The sequence below is a fragment of the Salmo trutta genome, chromosome 1, assembly GCF_901001165.1.
Source record: "Salmo trutta chromosome 1, fSalTru1.1, whole genome shotgun sequence".
Taxonomy (NCBI): domain Eukaryota; kingdom Metazoa; phylum Chordata; class Actinopteri; order Salmoniformes; family Salmonidae; genus Salmo; species Salmo trutta.
In genome coordinates, this window is record NC_042957.1 from 81,182,011 (window position 1) to 81,195,369 (window position 13,359).

The 13,359-nt window shown below is 43.2% G+C and overlaps 1 protein-coding gene across 1 annotated transcript in view; it reads right to left on the bottom strand.

Moving 5' to 3' along the window:
* LOC115200438 (xylosyltransferase 1) overlaps nt 1-13,106 on the bottom strand; it is a 30,269-nt gene extending 17,163 nt beyond the window's left edge. Inside the window, exon 1 of the mRNA XM_029763557.1 lies at nt 12,684-13,106. Coding sequence (XP_029619417.1) covers nt 12,684-12,953 — 270 coding nt within the window. The 5' untranslated portion in view covers nt 12,954-13,106. The remainder of the gene's footprint in view (nt 1-12,683) is intronic.
* Nucleotides 13,107-13,359: the final 253 nt, after the last annotated feature.

A 13,359-nucleotide genomic window follows, 5' to 3' on the forward strand; every position in this document is an offset into this window, starting at 1 on the left:
AATAAGAAGTGTAATTGTTCTGTCTGTCTGTCCCCTCCCCCTTCTCTTTAGGTGCCCCCCATTCCTACTCCCCCCTCACCTCTCTCCCACCTCTCCCTGGCTGCCTGTCTGTCTGTTTTGCTGACTGGCTGGCTGGCAGGCAGGCTGTCTGTCGGTCTGTCTGTCAGCTTGGCTGGCTGGCTGTTTGTCTATCTGCTTGGCTGTCTATCTGTTTGGCTGGCAGGCTGTCTGTCTGCTTGGCTGGCGTGCTGTCTGCTTGGCTGGTTGGCTGTCTGCCTGCTTGTCTGGCTTTCTGTCTGCCTGCTTGGCTGGCTGTCCGTCTGGCTGCTTGGCTGGCTATCTACCTGCTTGGCTGTCTGCCTGCTTGGCTGGCTGTCCGTCTGGCTGCTTGGCTGGCTATCTACCTGCTTGTCTGTCTGCTTGTCTGTCTGTCTGCTTGGCTGTCTATGTGTCTGTCTGTCTGCCCTTGTGTGTGTATCTGTGTCATGTGATCAAGCATGGAGAACGCTGTCACTCATAAGATATGTCTGGGACTCTGACACAGGGGTTACTGTGTGTGTGTGTGTGTGTGTGTGTGTGTGTGTGTGTGTGTGTGTGTGTGTGTGTGTGTGTGTGTGTGTGTGTGTGTGTGTGTGTGTGTGTGTGTGGAGGGAGAGTGTCAGTGCTATATGATCTGGTCCTGGTATTCCATGTACACAGACCAGCTCTGCCCTTTCCAGGAATATCAATCTAGTTCTGTACTTAGGAATGAAAGGTTCCCTCTGCCCACAAATATACATGCATTTTTTATTTTTCCTTTATTTAACTAGGAAGTTAGTTAAGAACAAATTCTTATTTACAATGACGGCCTGGGAACAGTGGATGAACTGCCTTGTTTAGGGGCAGAACGACAGATTTTTACCTTGTCAGCTCGGGGATTCGATCTCGCAACCTTTCGGTTTACATGTCCAACGCTCTAAACACTAGGCTACCTGCCGCCTAAATGCAGTATACAGACACAGTATAGACAGTCTTCAGAATACTGTACAGACACGTCAACGTCCACACACACAGGACTGTGTGAGTCTTGTCTAGGCAGGCTATTTCTGGTGGTACTAGAAAAGAGATCCGGTCCAACATTCTGATAAACTATCTTTACCTGCTACAATCATATCACACACACACACGGACACGGATACACACACACACACACACGGATACACACACACACACACACGCACACACGGATACACACACACACACACACACACACACACACAAATGGGGGCAACTCAATATTAGGAAGGTGTCCTTAATGTTTTGTACACTCAGTGTATATTACTAAAGTACATTTGAGATCTGATCAAACTAACCAAGCAGAGAGGTTAAAGAAAACGTTAGCTAGCTAGCTGATAGCAGAGAGGTTAAATAAAACGTTAGCTAGCTAGCTGATAGCAGAGAGGTTAAATAAAACGTTAGCTAGCTAGCTGATAGCAGAGAGGTTAAAGAAAACGTTAGCTAGCTAGCTGATAGCATCCAAATGAGGCTAATACAGACTCAACTCTGGGTCAAGGCCAAATTGATATTACATTGTGATATTACAACGCTAGATATTACAGAGTGAGAAACTCAAGCTATAGGAAGAGGTCCAGAATAGAGAGGGTGTTATCTCTAATAGAGCTAACGATTAGAGAGATTTACTATCTCATTGTGACACGCCTGAAAGGATAATACAATATGACAAACTCAGAAATAAAATGTTCTGTTGCTATCAGATGTAAATGAGAAACTTAACTTTGTTCTGGGAGAGATTTATCTGTCTGTCTACCTCTCTCTTTCTCCTCTCTCTCTCTCTCTCTCTCTCTCTCTCTCTCTCTATACTCTACTGAACTGTACTGTACTGAACTGAACTATACTCTACTGTACTGAACTATCCTCTACTGAACTATCCTCTACTGAACTATCCTCTACTGAACTGAACTATCCTCTACTGTACTGAACTATCCTCTACTGAACTGAACTATCCTCAACTCTACTGAACTATCCTCAACTGTACTGAACTATCCTCTACTGAACTGAACTATCCTCTACTGAACTGAACTATCCTCAACTCTACTGAACTATCCTCAACTGTACTGAACTATCCTCTACTGAACTGAACTATCCTCAACTGAACTATCCTCTACTGAACTGAACTATCCTCTACTGTACTGAACTATCCTCTACTGAACTATCCTCAACTGTACTGAACTATCCTCTACTGAACTGAACTATCCTCAACTGAACTATCCTCTACTGAACTGAACTATCCTCTACTGTACTGAACTATCCTCTACTGAACTATCCTCTACTGAACTGAACTATCCTCTACTGAACTATCCTCTACTGAACTGAACTATCCTCTACTGTACTGAACTATCCTCTACTGAACTATCCTCTACTGAACTGAACTATCCTCTACTGAACTATCCTCTACTGAACTAAACTATCCTCTACTGAACTATCCTCTACTGAACTGAACTATCCTCTACTATACTAAACTATCCTCTACTGTAGTGAACTATCCTCTACTGAACTGAACTATCCTCTACTGAACTATCCTCTACTGTAGTGAACTATCCTCTACTGAACTGAACTATCCTCTACTGTAGTGAACTATCCTCTACTGAACTGAACTATCCTCTACTGAACTATCCTCTACTGAACTGAACTATCCTCTACTGTAGTGAACTATCCTCTACTGAACTGAACTATCCTCTACTGAACTATCCTCTACTGAACTGAACTATCCTCTACTGTACTGAACTATCCTCTACTGAACTATCCTCTACTGAACTATCCTCTACTGTACTGAACTATCCTCAACTGAACTGAACTATCCTCTACTGAACTATCCTCTACTGAACTGAACTATCCTCTACTGTACTGAACTATCCTCTACTGAACTATCCTCTACTGAACTGAACTATCCTCTACTGTACTGAACTATCCTCTACTGAACTATCCTCTACTGTACTGAACTATCCTCAACTGAACTGAACTATCCTCTACTGAACTGAACTATCCTCTACTGAACTGAACTATCCTCTACTGAACTATCCTCTACTGAACTAAACTATCCTCTACTTCAGTGGTTCCCAACTGTTTTTCAGTTACTGTAACACCAAGTAAATTTGGCTCTGTCCAGACTTCCCTTGAAGTACCCCCTCATGTGCATTTTACCAGTAGGCCTATGGTCTGATGAGTCTTCTCAAGTACCCACTGTGGATAGGCCAAGTACCCCTGGTTGGGAAACACTGCTCTACTGTACTGTACTCTACCGAACTATACTCTACTATTCTGCTCTCTACTGAACTCTACTGTTCTGTACTCTACTGTACTCTAGTTGTTCTGTACTCTACTGTTCTGTACTCTACTGTACTGTACTGTACTGTAGTTGTTCTGTACTCTACTGTTCTGTACTCTACTGAACTCTACTGTACTCTAGTTGTTCTGTACTCTACTGAACTCTACTGTTCTGTACTCTACTGTACTGTAGTTGTTCTGTACTCTACTGTTCTGTACTCTACTGAACTCTACTGTACTCTAGTTGTTCTGTACTCTACTGTTCTGTACTCTACTGAATTCTAGTTGTTCTGTACTCTACCGAACTCTACTGTTCTGTACTCTACTGTACTCTAGTTGTTCTGTACTCTACTGTTCTGTACTCTACTGAATTCTAGTTGTTCTGTACTCTACCGAACTCTACTGTTCTGTACTCTACTGTACTCTAGTTGTTCTGTACTCTACTGTACTCTACTGTTCTGTACTCTACTGTTCTGTACTCTACTGTACTCTACTGTTCTGTACTCTACTGAACTCTAGTTGTTCTGTACTCTTCTGCTCTGTACTCTACTGTTCTGAACTTTACTGTTCTGTACTCTACTGTTCTGAACTTTACTGCTCTGTACTCTACTATTATGTACTCTACTGTTCTGTACTCTACTGTTCTGTACTCTACTGTACTCTACTATTATGTACTCTACTGTTCTGTACTCTACTGTACTCTTCTGTTCTGTACTCTACTAAACTCTACTGTTCTGTACTCTACTGTACTCTAGTTGTTCTGTACTCTACTGAACTCTAGTTGTTCTGTACTCTACTGTACTCTAGTTGTTCTGTACTCTACTGTTCTGTACTCTACTGAACTCTACTCTACTGTTCTGTACTCTACTGTACTCTACTGTTCTGTACTCTACTGCTCTGTACTCTATTGTACTCTACTGTTCTGTACTCTACTGAACTCTACTGTTCTGTACTCTACTGTTCTGTACTCTACTGTTCTGTACTCTACTGTACTCTACTGTTCTGTACTCTACTGTACTCTACTGTTCTGTACTCTACTGTTCTGTACTCTACTGAACTCTACTGTTCTGTACTCTTCTGCTCTGTACTCTACTGTACTCTACTGAGCTCTACTGTTCTGTACTCTACTGTACTCTACTGTTCTGTACTCTACTGTACTCTACTGTTCTGTACTCTACTGTTCTGTACTCTACTGCTCTGTACTCTACTGTACTCTACTGTTCTGTACTCTACTGTTCTGTACTCTACTGTACTCTACTGTTCTGTACTCTACTGCTCTGTACTCTACTGAACTCTACTGTTCTGTACTCTTCTGCTCTGTACTCTACTGTACTCTACTGAGCTCTACTGTTCTGTACTCTACTGAGCTCTACTGTTCTGTACTCTACTGCTCTGCACTCTACTGAACTCTACTGTTCTGTACTCTTCTGCTCTGTACTCTACTGTACTCTACTGAGCTCTTCTGTTCTGTACTCTACTGTTCTGTACTGTACTGTTCTGTACTCTACTGAACTCTACTCTACTGTTCTGTACTCTACTGAACTCTACTGTTCTGTACTCTACTGTTCTGTACTCTACTGTTCTGTACTCTACTGAACTCTACTCTACTGTTCTGTACTCTACTGAACTCTACTGTTCTGTACTCTACTGTTCTGTACTCTACTGAACTCTACTCTACTGTTCTGTACTCTACTGAACTCTACTGTTCTGTACTCTACTGTTCTGTACTCTACTGTTCTGTACTCTACTGTTCTGTACTCTACTGAACTCTACTGTTCTGTACTCTACTGTTCTGTACTCTACTGTTCTGTACTCTACTGAACTCTACTGTTCTGTACTCTACTGTTCTGTACTCTTCTGTTCTGTACTTTAATGTCCAAACTTGTGAAATATAGACGTCTATGATTGGTTCAGATTTGGTCAGGGCCGGACCAACCAAATTTGATCTTGTTTGGTGGCAGAGCTCATTCAAAAACATAACCAGTGTGTAGAATAATACCCAACTATGCAAAGAGGAGCATATTGGTCATTTAGGATACATCCCCATGAAGAGAACGACATCTATATCCATAATTATGCATTTCTGTAGAGTACAGATCAGGGAGCCATGATGAAATTCCCTTACCAAAATTCTGTTACCGGGTGTAAATCCACTTCACTTACTGCAGATCAATAACTAAAAGAGAGTTTTTCAAATGCGTCCATGTGTGTGTGTGTGTGTGTGTGTGTGTGTGTGTGTGTGTGTGTGTGTGTGTGTGTGTGTGTGTGTGTGTGTGTGTGTGTGTGTTCCTCAGAGACAGCAGTGAATGAATGTGTGAGTTGTGTTATGGACTAACCAGCTTGGACTAACGTAAACAAATGCTCTGCCTTGCGGTCACCATACCTTCCTATGCTGGGAGGGAACACGTACACACACATACATACACATACATACACACACACATTCATACACACACACACAAAAACAGAGGTGTCATTATGTGTGTGTGTGTGTGTGTGTGTGTGTGTGTGTGTGTGTGTGTGTGTGTGTGTGTGTGTGTGTGTGTGTGTGTGTGTGTGTGTGTGTGTGATTGTGTGTGTGTGTGTGTGTGTGTGTGTGTGTGTGATTGTGTGTGTGTGTGTGTGTGTGTGTATATGTGTGTGTGTGTGTGTGTGTGTGTGTGTGATTGTGTGTGTGATTGTGTGTGTGTGTGTGTGTATGTGTGTGTGTGTGTGTGTGTGTGTGTGTGTGTGTGTGTGTGTGTGTGTGTGTGTGTGTGTGACTAATAATAAAATAATAATAATTAACCCCTCTACGGAGGATAAATATCTTCTTTTTTTTTTTTACAGCTTTTCTGCTACATATACATACATTTAACATGTACATTTTACATGGCTTTTGGCTTTCCAAATCGCCCAGCACTGCTATTTGTAAGGTTAGTTTTAAGTGCAGTTTTTAACCATTCCTGAACCTGTGACCAGAAACAAGCTACATACAGTGAGGGAAAAAAGTATTTGATCCCCTGCTGATTTTGTACGTTTGCCCACTGACAAAGAAATGATCAGTCTATAATTTTAATGCTAGGTTTATTTGAACAGTGAGAGACAGAATAACAAAAAAATCCAGAAAAACGCATGTCAAAAATGTTATAAAATGATTTGCATTTTAATGAGGGAAATAAGTATTTGACCCCCTATCAATCAGAAAGATTTCTGGCTCCCAGGTGTCTTTTATACAGGTAACGAGCTGAGATTAGGAGCACACTCTTAAAGGGAGTGCTCCTAACCGCAGCTTGTTACCTGTAAAAAAGACACCTGTCCACAGAAGCAATCAATCAAACAGATTCCAAACTCTCCACCATGGCCAAGACCAAAGAGCTCTCCAAGGATGTCAGGAACATCATGTCAGGGATGTTGTAGACCTACACAAGGCTGGAATGGGCTACAAGACCATCGCCAAGCAGCTTGGTGAGAAGGTGACAACATTTGGTGCGATTATTCGCAAATGGAAGAAACACAAAAGAACTGTCAATATCCCTCGGCCTGGGGCTCCATGCAAGATCTCACCTCGTGAAGTTGCAATGATCATGAGAACGGCGAGGAATCAGCCCAGAACTACACGGGAGGATCTTGTCAATGGGACCTGGCAGCTGGGACCATAGTCACCAAGAAAACAATTGGTAACACACTACGCCGTGAAGGACTGAAATCCTGCAGCGCCCGCAAGGTCCCCCTGCTCAAGAAAGCACATACACATGCCCATCTGAAGTTTGCCAATGAACATCTGAATGATTCAGAGGACAACTGGTGAAAGTGTTGTGGTCAGATGAGACCAAAATGGAGCTCTTTGGCATCAACTCAAATCGCTGTGTTTGGAGGTGGAGGAATGCTGCCTAAGACCCCAAAAACACCATCCCCACCGTCAAACATGGAGGTGGAAACATTATGCTTTGGGGGTGTTTTTCTGCTAAGGGGACAGGACAACTTCACCGCATCATTTGACGGGGCCATGTACCATCAAATCTTGGGTGAGAACCTCCTTCCCTCAGCCAGGGCATTGAAAATGGGTCGTGGATGGGTATTCCAGCATGACAATGACCCAAAACACACGGCCAAGGCAACAAAGGAGTGGCTCAAGAAGAAGCACATTAAGGTCCTGGAGTGGCCTAGCCAGTCTCCAGACCTTAATCCCATAGAAAATCTGTGGAGGGAGCTGAAGGTTCGAGTTGCCAAACGTCAACCTTCGAAACCTTAATGACTTGGAGAAGATCTACAAAGAGGAGTGGGACAAAATCCCTCCTGAAATGTGTGCAAACCTGGTGGCCAACTACAAGAAACGTCTGACCTCTGTGATTGCCAACAAGGGTTTTGCCACCAAGTACTAAGTAATGTATTGCAGAGGGGTCAAATACTTATTTCCCTCATTAAAATGCAAATCATTTTATAACATTTTTGACATGCGTTTTTCTGGATTTTTTTGTTGTTATTCTGTCTCTCACTGTTCAAATAAACCTACCATTAAAATTATAGACTGATCATTTCTTTGTAAGTGGGCAAACGTACAAAATCAGCAGTGGATCAAATACTTTTTCCCCCCACTGTATATATATATATGGTAACATTGGACAGTATCTATTTATATATATGGTAATGGACAGTATCTATTTATATATATATATATATATATATATATATATACACTGCTCAAAAAAATAAAGGGAAAACTTAAACAACACATCCTAGATCTGAATGAAAGAAATAATCTTATTAAATACTTTTTTCTTTACATAGTTGAATGTGCTGACAACAAAATCACACAAAAATAATCAATGGAAATCCAATTTATCAACCCATGGAGGTCTGGATTTGGAGTCACACTCAAAATTAAAGTGGAAAACCACACTACAGGCTGATCCAACTTTGATGTAATGTCCTTAAAACAAGTAAAAATGAGGCTCAGTAGTGTGTGTGGCCTCCACGTGCCTGTATGACCTCCCTACAACGCCTGGGCATGCTCCTGATGAGGTGGCGGATGGTCTCCTGAGGGATCTCCTCCCAGACCTGGACTAAAGCATCCGCCAACTCCTGGACAGTCTGTGGTGCAACGTGGCGTTGGTGGATGGAGCGAGACATGATGTCCCAGATGTGCTCAATTGGATTCAGGTCTGGGGAACGGGCAGGCCAGTCCATAGCATCAATGCTTTCCTCTTGCAGGAACTGCTGACACACTCCAGCCACATGAGGTCTAGCATTGTCTTGCATTAGGAGGAACCCAGGGCCAACCGCACCAGCATATGGTCTCACAAGGGGTATGAGGGTCTGAGGATCTCATCTCGGTACCTAATGGCAGTCAGGCTACCTCTGGCGAGCACATGGAGGGCTGTGCGGCCCCCCAAAGAAATGCCACCATGACTGACCCACCGCCAAACCGGTCATGCTGGAGGATGTTGCAGGCAGCAGAACGTTCTCCACGGCGTCTCCTGACTCTGTCACGTCTGTCATGTGCTCAGTGTGAACCTGCTTTCATCTGTAAAGAGCACAGGGCGCCAGTGGCGAATTTGCCAATCTTGGTGTTCTCTGGCAAATGCCAAACGTCCTGCACGGTGTTGGGCTGTAAGCACAACCCCCACCTGTGGACGTCGGGCCCTCATACCACCCTCATGGAGTCTGTTTCTGACCGTTTGAGCAGACACATGCACATTTGTGGCCTGCTGGAGGTCATTTTGCAGGGCTCTGGCAGTGCTTCTCCTGCTCCTCCTTGCACAAAGGCGGAGGTAGCGGTCCTGCTGCTGGGTTGTTGCCCTCCTACGGCCTCCTCCACGTCTCCTGATGTACTGGCCTGTCTCCTGGTAGCGCCTCCATGCTCTGGACACTACGCTGACAGACACAGCAAACCTTCTTGCCACAGCTCGCATTGATGTGCCATCCTGGATGAGCTGCACTACCTGAGCCACTTGTGTGGGTTGTAGACTCCGTCTCATGCTACCACTAGAGTGAAAGCACCGCCAGCATTCAAAAGTGACCAAAACATCAGCCAGGAAGTGTAGGAACTGAGAAGTGGTATGTGGTCACCACCTGCAGAACCACTCCTTTATTGGGGGTGTCTTGCTAATTGCCTATAATTTCCACCTGTTGTCTATTCCATTTGCACAACAGCATGTGAAATTTATTGTCAATCAGTGTTGCTTCCTAAGTGGACAGTTTGATTTCACAGAAGTGTGATTGACTTGGAGTTACATTGTGTTGTTTAAGTGTTCCCTTTATTTTTTTGAGCAGTGTATATATATATATATATATATATATATACACTACTTTTAACCAGGGCCCCTCCCTCTCTCCCTCTCTCTCTCCCACTCCCGCCCTCTCTCTCCTCTCTCTCTCCTTCTCTCTCCTCTCTCCCTCTCTCTCTTTCTATAGATCACAAGACATGTTACATCTAGTTCAGAGTAATGATGGGATGTAAAAACAGATCAAGGATACAAGTGGCACCACACTTTAACACACTCACACACACGCACATATATACACACACTTAAACACAGGCACCAGAAACCATACACTATAACACATCATCTGATTCTGATAGATATGGACCAGTAACCATACACTATAACACATCATCTGATTCTGATAGATATGGACCAGTAACCATACACTATAACACATCATCTGATTCTGATAGATATGGACCAGTAACCATACAGTATAACACATCATCTGGTTCTGATTGATATGGACCAGTAACCATACACTATAACACATCATCTGATTCTGATAGATATGGACCAGTAACCATACACTATAACACATCATCTGGTTCTGATAGATATGGACCAGTAACCATACAGTATAACACATCATCTGGTTCTGATAGATATGGACCAGTAACCATACACTATAACACATCATCTGGTTCTGATAGATATGGACCAGTAACCATACAGTATAACACATCATCTGGTTCTGATAGATATGGACCAGTAACCATACAGTATAACACATCATCTGGTTCTGATAGATATGGACCAGTAACCATACAGTATAACACATCATCTGGTTCTGATAGATATGGACCAGTAACCATACACTATAACACATCATCTGATTCTGATAGATATGGACCAGTAGCCATACAGTATAACACATCATCTGGTTCTGATAGATATGGACCAGTAACCATACAGTATAACACATCATCTGGTTCTGATAGATATGGACCAGTAACCATACAGTATAACACATCATCTGGTTCTGATAGATATGGACCAGTAACCATACACTATAACACATCATCTGATTCTGATAGATATGGACCAGTAACCATACAGTATAACACATCATCTGATTCTGATAGATATGGACCAGTAACCATACAGTATAACACATCATCTGGTTCTGATAGATATGGACCAGTAACCATACAGAATAACACATCATCTGGTTCTGATAGATATGGACCAGTAACCATACACTATAACACATCATCTGATTCTGATAGATATGGACCAGTAACCATACAGTATAACACATCATCTGATTCTGATAGATATGGACCAGTAACCATACAGTATAACACATCATCTGGTTCTGATAGATATGGACCAGTAACCATACAGTATAACACATCATCTGGTTCTGATAGATATGGACCAGTAACCATACAGTATAACACATCATCTGGTTCTGATAGATATGGACCAGTAACCATACAGTATAACACATCATCTGGTTCTGATAGATATGGACCAGTAACCATACAGTATAACACATCATCTGATTCTGATAGATATGGACCAGTAACCATACAGTATAACACATCATCTGGTTCTGATAGATATGGACCAGTAACCATACACTATAACACATCATCTGGTTCTGATAGATATGGACCAGTAACCATACACTATAACACATCATCTGGTTCTGATAGATATGGACCAGTAACCATACAGTATAACACATCATCTGGTTCTGATAGATATGGACCAGTAACCATACACTATAACACATCATCTGGTTCTGATAGATATGGACCAGTAACCATACAGTATAACACATCATCTGGTTCTGATAGATATGGACCAGTAACCATACAGTATAACACATCATCTGGTTCTGATAGATATGGACCAGTAACCATACAGTATAACACATCATCTGGTTCTGATAGATATGGACCAGTAACCATACAGTATAACACATCATCTGGTTCTGATAGATATGGACCAGTAACCATACACTATAACACATCATCTGGTTCTGATAGATATGGACCAGTAACCATACAGTATAACACATCATCTGGTTCTGATAGATATGGACCAGCATGTAATAATGGCATCAGGACGGGTGGAAGAGACAGGAAACGTGTCACAATCCTCTATCATCATCATTCTCTCAACACACTTACACACACGCACATACACGCACACTATTCCAACAGTAGCCTGGAAATGCACAGGGACATTAAACACTACTTAACAACCATGCACTCTGTTATCAAAGATAGACAAAATAAACGGAAGGAAGACAAGGAGGAGAGGAAAATAAATGGCCGTCATTTCTCTGGAGTTTGGGACAACTTTTGTATCCTGTGAGAACGATAGAGAGGAAGTGTACACGTGCGCTACTAAATACATACACACGCACAGGCACGCACGTACGCACACACTGTCTGTCGGTCTTTCAGACAGACCTCTATCCCTCCTTCTCTCTCTCTCTCTTTCTCTCTAAATTAATCTTTAAACTCCTACCTGAGCCTGTCTGTGGCTATTATCCCACCCACGAGTCTAGCACTGTACCAGAGACTGCGCAACACACACACACACACACACACACACACACACACACACACACATTGATAGCGCCCGACAGTAGCCTACAGTAATAGACAGGCTGGTCACTAGAAAACTGCCACAGGTCAGACGTAAAAGCAGCGTAAGAGCGCGTTACCAATAGAAACCAACTCTACATTAAAGAAGACCTATCCGATTAGCCGTGTCGCTCTCACGCTCTCCCGTGGTCCATTATCACACTAGTCTAATATACCACGATCATTCCTAAAGACTGGTTAGCTTACACCAGTTTATCAACATCTATGGGTAACAACAGCTAAGCAACATCTTTGTCATCCAAATACACGCTGGCTTCTTGCTTCATCTGATGACAACAATTCCATGCTTAACAGCCTTCCTACCCTACAATACAATATAGCCTACAATACAATAAACCCCGCGTAGTGGGGGATGGTAGCCTATACAATTAATCAGGAATGGTAGCATAACAAATTAACGGTAATCACGCTAGTCGTTATCGATTTTAAAAATCGTCGTTAAAATTACAAAATAATAGGCAGACTTAAATTCGCTCCCTAATCTTACCGGTTGTTGCTTGTGTCGGACAGCCGTTTTCCCAAGCGGAGGTTGGTGATGCCTCTTTGGCAGCCCGCTCCGGGGGTACTGGCTGTAGGCTTTGTTGATGCCCCCGACTTGGTCCCTCTTCTCCCGCCTACTATTGGCCCCTTCTTCCCCGGTATCCAGGGTACTAAAGTTCCACACGATCAGCGTCTGAACCAGGAGAACTGTCAGCGCGACTATCAGCGCTGATTTGGAGCGGCGAGCCAGCTTGCGACCGCACATATTGCCAACCATATTTCTCACTCTCCCTCTCTCTCTCTCTCGGCTCAAGCTGCGAGCTGCCCCCGTCGGCTAAGCGCTGACAGCAGGGGTGGCTGAGAGGGTTTCAGCGCCGCCTGCGTCTATGGAGTGGAGCTACTGGCAGGGACTAGAGAGCGAGAGAAGAGGGGAGGGAGGGAGGAAATGGGGGTGAATTGGCTAAGGTTTGAGATGAGGAGAGAGAGGAAGCTGCGCACTCTTGTGGTGTTGTCCACACAAGACCTCCTATTTAAACGCCTAGTTTAGACCAGGGGTCAGCCTGCTACTGGTACTGGACAGCTATAGGATGTGCAGGGCAGGTTTTTGTTCCAGCCCAGCACTAACACACTCAATCAACTAATCCAGGTAGTGGTTGATCAGTTGTATCAGGTGTGTTAGTACC